At 36.3% G+C, this 6,000-nt stretch overlaps 1 protein-coding gene across 1 annotated transcript in view; it reads left to right on the top strand.

Moving 5' to 3' along the window:
* Window positions 1-3,660: 3,660 nt before the first annotated feature.
* LOC136247732 (neurogenic locus Notch protein-like) overlaps window positions 3,661-6,000 on the top strand; it is a gene marked incomplete at its 3' end in the record, with an annotated part of 42,922 nt that continues 40,582 nt past the window's right edge. Inside the window, exons 1-2 of the mRNA XM_066039558.1 lie at window positions 3,661-3,686; window positions 3,728-3,839. Coding sequence (XP_065895630.1) covers window positions 3,661-3,686; window positions 3,728-3,839 — 138 coding nt within the window. The remainder of the gene's footprint in view (window positions 3,687-3,727; window positions 3,840-6,000) is intronic.

Below are 6,000 nucleotides of genomic sequence, written 5' to 3'. Positions count from 1 at the left end.
GTTGCCATTAGAGATGCAGCATTGTAATGGCAACAATTCCATCAACACAGGATTGGGCAGAGTTTGCTTCTCTGCCCACAGTTTGAGCATTAAGACTTTCTTTTTCTTTTATTTATTTGAAATGCAGTATTGTTTAAAAGTGTTGGGAAGTTGAAAGATGGGCTCTGGGAACCATAATTTATTGTTATCAATTCGCTTTAGCTACAGTTATATCGATACTGAGGAGTCAGGGTTGAATGGATTGAACTTTTGTTTGAGATCATGAGATGTATGATGACGCATGATGACCAACATCCTCTGAAGCGGTGCTCTCTTCCCAGTATGATATAATAAATAAATAGCTAGCTAGCTAGCTAAATAAGTAAATAAATAAATCAACAGAACCAATTGTAATGAAAATTTGGCTAGCTGCCAACAACACATGTTTAGCTATGTACATTAGGAAATATGGCACAAAATATTTGGCAGTGTAAAAGTACACGTATCATTGTATTCCAAGGGTAAATTAGTTAATTTCTGACAGTAAGTGACCAGAAATACCACCAACTTTACCTAAAATATTATGCAAGATAATGTTTCTTGCCTTGTTAAAAAACATGCTAGACAAGCAGATTAGTCCTAAACATAGTTACTTTACCTCCAGGCTCAGGTGGTTTCAATGCAATTTCAGTGAATGTGTGCAATCATTCAATTGTACTGGTTGGGCCTTGGCAAAGAGGGCTAGTTTTATGGACTAGTTGGTTGTTAACTACGAGAGTTAAGGATGTAAGTACAAGTGTTGTACTCAAAAGAAGTGGATAGAGAATCCACAATAGAAAAATTTTGGCATGGAACTGAAGTTTTTCAAATAAAATTGTGCTATATACACTTGCTTGACTACAATACTTCAGTAAAACTGTGCTGTCATAAAAAGCCAGAACAAAGTTGAAATTCATGAATCGCCTCCATTTATCTGCACAGTGTTGGGGTACTAGCTAATTTAGTTACCTTTTAAAAATAATTTGTTACTTGTTACTACTGCTTGTAACATATATTATTAGTTATAGTTACCCATATTAGATTGTAGAGGGCCGTAAGACCCGAGATAGAAAACTACTTTTATAGGCATACTCCTCACCTATACAGATCCATTAACACATTTTGTAAGCTCTCTTAATTAAATTTTGCAGAGAAACGTTGCTTACTCTGCAGGGCGTATAGTAGCAAAAAGCAACTTCATAACTCAAAGCAAAGCTAATCATTACTATCGAGGAGTAAGCCATGCCACAAATTTGCACTTTTAAGGGAATAAATCGTTTTGAAGTTGAACACAGTTTGTTGCTTTCAGCCATAACAACCAGAGAGTTTTAATACATTTTGGGATGTACTGTATGACCTTTATCAGTAAAGGGTTAGGTTGTCAAGAATTATCCAATTTCATTACTGTCACTGGTAAGGTGTGCCATATGCTTGTGGGCTGGTGTGGGTGAGGAGCACAAACAGGAATAAAGGTCGACAAGGCAGTGGATAGTTGATGGAACACCTAGATACACACGTGTGCATTATGAAAGAGTACTATAAATCCATTTTGTGACACTAGTTTGTGATAAAGAATTGCATTTGTTACAAAAAAATTATAATGAATCACATGATAGTTTTCTATCCCCCTCTATATTCTACATTATAGTCTAAGAGTAACTATTAGTGTTGCATCGATAATCGGATCTGTTATCAAAAAACACCATATATCGGCTTGTTTTTGGTATATCAGTATCGGATCGGCACCACAGTGAAAAAAGCAGCAGATACAGATATGTGTATGTGTAAACATGTACACCAAATGACGTTTACAAATGTATTGAGTTGCATTTCCTGCTTCACAATATTGTTATTACTTCAGTGTACTGTCAGCTGTTGTTGTAGCAATACTGCTACTATAAACAAGCTAAATTGGTCGGATTTGGTCCTTCACAATCAAATTTCTAGTAAAAATTGCTACAAAATCGACATGCTTGGCTATATCAGATCGGCTACATTTATCGGCTTGAAAACATTATTCAATATCGGTTATCAGAATATCGGCAAAACCTCATATCAGTGCAACACTAGTAACTATAACTAGCTATAATTATCAGTATTACATTAACTACAATAAACCATTACTTCATTTGAATAGCCTTAAGCCGTCACATACATAACTACCATCTTATGATGTGACACAACCTTGTTGTAGGGAAATGTAAATCTTGGTTATTGTATTCAAGAAAAATTACACTATTGTCTGGTCAATAAACTTCATTCATTGGTTTGAGGTGAGCTTCATACTGCTTCATGCCTTCAATACACTGTTGTTGCTCAATGTTAGCTACTTAGTGGACTATGACGATCCACTGTATGTATACTTCAGGTCACAGATTAGTAATAAAAAAAACAACTTCATTACTTACGTAAAAGCATCACATTTGTTATATTATCTACCATATACATGCAATTCTTTGAAGTACGTAACTTTTGTAGATCGACAAATTTCAGTTGTTTTTTCACTGAGATTACCTAATAGAAAGTGTAGAGCTAACCCTGCATTACTATTGAAAAATCACCCTTATGGGTCATGCTTGAAACATTTAGTATTTTGAAACTAGCGTGGTGCTTTTAATAGCAGAAAACGCTTTTCAAACATTTCCTCTTGTAATTCAAGGTATCTATGGTTTATTCTATCCTTAAATGGGTAGGAATTTAACTTATAATGCTGTGTTTCAGAACTAAATATTTAATGTGTCGAATGTGCCCATAAGGGTGATTTTCCAAGTTCGGTTGCATATATAGTAGCTCTAAATGTTTGATAAGGTCAATGAATTGCATTGACGTAGCATAATGGCATACCCACAAGTTGTGAGTCACAAAAGTTTGAAAGGTATATGAGACTGAATTTTGGAAAATCACCCATATGAGTGCATTTGACACCTAAAAAATTTAATGATCAAATTGTAAACTTTATAGTGCAAATCTACTTATTGATGATTTTAATCCATTCTCATTACCTCAAATTACAAGAAATTTCTTGAAATATTTTCAAAACTGTGCTCTGCCCTTATTAGCAACCCACTAAACATGAAAATTCAAATTATTTCACGTGCACCCATATGGGTGATTTTCCAAAATTCAGTCACATTATAGACAATGTGCCCTTTTTTTCAGAAGCTTCATAATATTACTTCTATAGTTTTAAGTAGTACATGCCAAAGACTTGATTGAAGTAAAAGTACCACATATCTAGGCACTCATTTTTAAAAACATTTTTGTCCATAGTTGCTTGTAAACCGGATCCTGTAATACTTATATGCATAGCTAAATTTTCTTTCAGTTCACAAACATAGCTTGAAATTGCCTCCTCCTGGGAGAGGTTGTGGGGCATGCACCTAGACCCTCTAGCTGTACACACTGTTGAGGTATACTCTTAGTATACATATAATAGTAACACTTTGACCCCCCTCCCCCTTCCTTTCAAACAAGATCTGCCCCATGCACACATATATCAGATGGTTTTATTAAATGCTTTCATCTTTTCCTCCCAGCTCCACATCAATGGAGGTATCAGTTTCACAAATAGTTCAATAACATTTACAACTGATCCGCTACCATTGGATGGAGATAGATCATTACTGGCAGTTTTCTGGGCTGATGTGGACACTAGAGGAACTGGTGATGTATGGTATCGTCAGAGTACTGATCCTCTACTATTTGATAGAGCTAACACTGAAATAAGAACTGCCTTTCCCTATCAAGCTCCCTTCAGTGCTACACTACTGTACATCTTTACATGGGATAGAGTGGGGTATTTTAACAGCACTGTTAATCAGGTATAAAGTTACACAATGTGTAATGCTATTACATGCAAAGTACATACTTAAACATGGTGGTATGGAGTTTATTGTGTTGTACTTTGATACTGCAATAGTGCAACTGACAAATATGTAACCAGTACATGTGACTGGGTCTGCACGGCATGTAGGAACACAATTTTTGCCTACTTTTTCACACTTTCATCACTCATAAATTTTTATACTATTGTGCTATCACAATACACTCTTAGCAGGCATTTGATTGGCTTTATGATGCAATATACAGAATGTGAAAGTTCTTTTACAGTACTGAGATATGATCTGTGTAGCATGATGGGGCATATAGTTTGTGCCCACATACCCTGTTTTTACAGGCCCAGTCACATATGAACCATGTCAAGCTTAAACTGTTATGCTAAGAGCTTTGCTAGTATAATTCCTTCTTTAAGCACAATTTAGACACAGAATACACGCATAATAAACTTTATAAAGTGAAACTATAATATAACTATGAGTAAAAGCACTTAGAACTCTTACACAGAAGACATGGATGGTGATCAAAGCATATTAAGATGTGCATAGTAATTAGTGTTGTACAATGTATGGCTTTTATACAACATGTTGAGAGACTTCCTTGCCATATTAGTGTGAGAATGTGATCTGTCAAAAAGCAAATATTCAGTTTTAGATTTCACAATACCTTAAATGTGCAGATGCACTTGTTACTATGTGACCAGATTTTACAGAACCGATCCAAAGCGCACATCAGGCAAAATCAAACTAACACCACCAGTGGATAGCTACACTATCGTACTACAAGTTTTGACCCTCAGCACTACTCAAACTACACAAGCCTGGTTTTTACACACGTCTTTTGTGGGTTGTGTGGAGTGGTCAAATGGCGGTTTCAGGCTTGTGAAGGACCTGGCTTGGCAAGAGTCAGTGGTTTACTGGTGGACAGCCTTATAATGTTGGCCAGACGTGTTCTCTGTTGATTTTGCTACATATCAGCCACTAAGGAGCCAGCACAGCCCTGTAATCTCGTGTCTGGACTCCAATCGTGGTCTGCCTCCATTTTGAGGTCTATCTCTTGCCCTTCCCGCCAACCCCCAGCCTCCACCCCCCAGCCTCCACCCCCCAGCCTCCACCCCTTTGTGAGCACTCGTGATACTACTTCGCTCGTTCAACAGCTCAGATTTTCTATCTTATTTGGCGGGAAACTGCACAAGCAGCTACAAGTACTGGAAGTGGCTTGAAAGGTAACAGATTGATACATCTTTTGTGTAAATTTTATACACATGCTTGCTATCCTTGGAGAGTTATGCTGGCTTCAATTCTTTAAAACCGTTTATCTCGGAACTTTTAATGTGCGAATTGGATCGTTTTTCCAAAATCCAGTCACCTATTATTAAGAATTTCTCAACTATGCAATGCATTATAGTTATCACCTACTAAATAAATGCAGGTTTATTCATTGCTTGTTTCTAAAACAAATCATAATGTATTATAGAGTCATAACTGAACACAGTGCATTGCAAATGCACCACAGATTATGAGCAGCTTCTACGTACAACCAAATATTGGTAATTTAAGCTATTCTTTCCTTTTGGTATCCCATATGCACAACCTTTAAGGAGCACACTTATTCTGTGAATGCTATCCCACTAGGGACCTGTGAGAAGCATTGAGAGGACTGATGACAAATTTAAACTGTCACTCTATTCTATAGCCAGTTTCATTAAAAAGAAGACTTCATGTAACCACAGCTTTTTATAAATGCGCTACAAGTAATTACCTCAAAGAGAATATTAATCAAAAGGTGGTTCATCTCTCCTTTAGCATTAGGCTGGTCAATGGCTCTAAAATGCAGACAGCTATGTCGACCATTGATATTTTTTGACTAGGAAACTTATTAATGTACCATGCATGGTTTTTAAATACGTATGCAAACTATAAAACTGATACTGCACCAGCTGTTACATGTATTCATCACAAATGCTTGTGCTACAAGATTGTTAAGCTCTCTTGGTTGGTGGATCAAACAGTATGACAATATTGTTTAGTAGGGTTCCCCTATAGTGATGCGTGTTGCTAAATATGCCATGTCTAAAAGCCATCATAATTATAACCATACGTATTATACCTGATAAAAATCACCTTTACAAAAATGGTGTTACAT

Source organism: Dysidea avara, chromosome 2 (genome assembly GCF_963678975.1).
Source record: "Dysidea avara chromosome 2, odDysAvar1.4, whole genome shotgun sequence".
In the NCBI taxonomy this organism is placed as follows: Eukaryota; Metazoa; Porifera; class Demospongiae; order Dictyoceratida; family Dysideidae; genus Dysidea; species Dysidea avara.
This window is presented reverse-complemented; position numbering and strand designations above follow the sequence as displayed.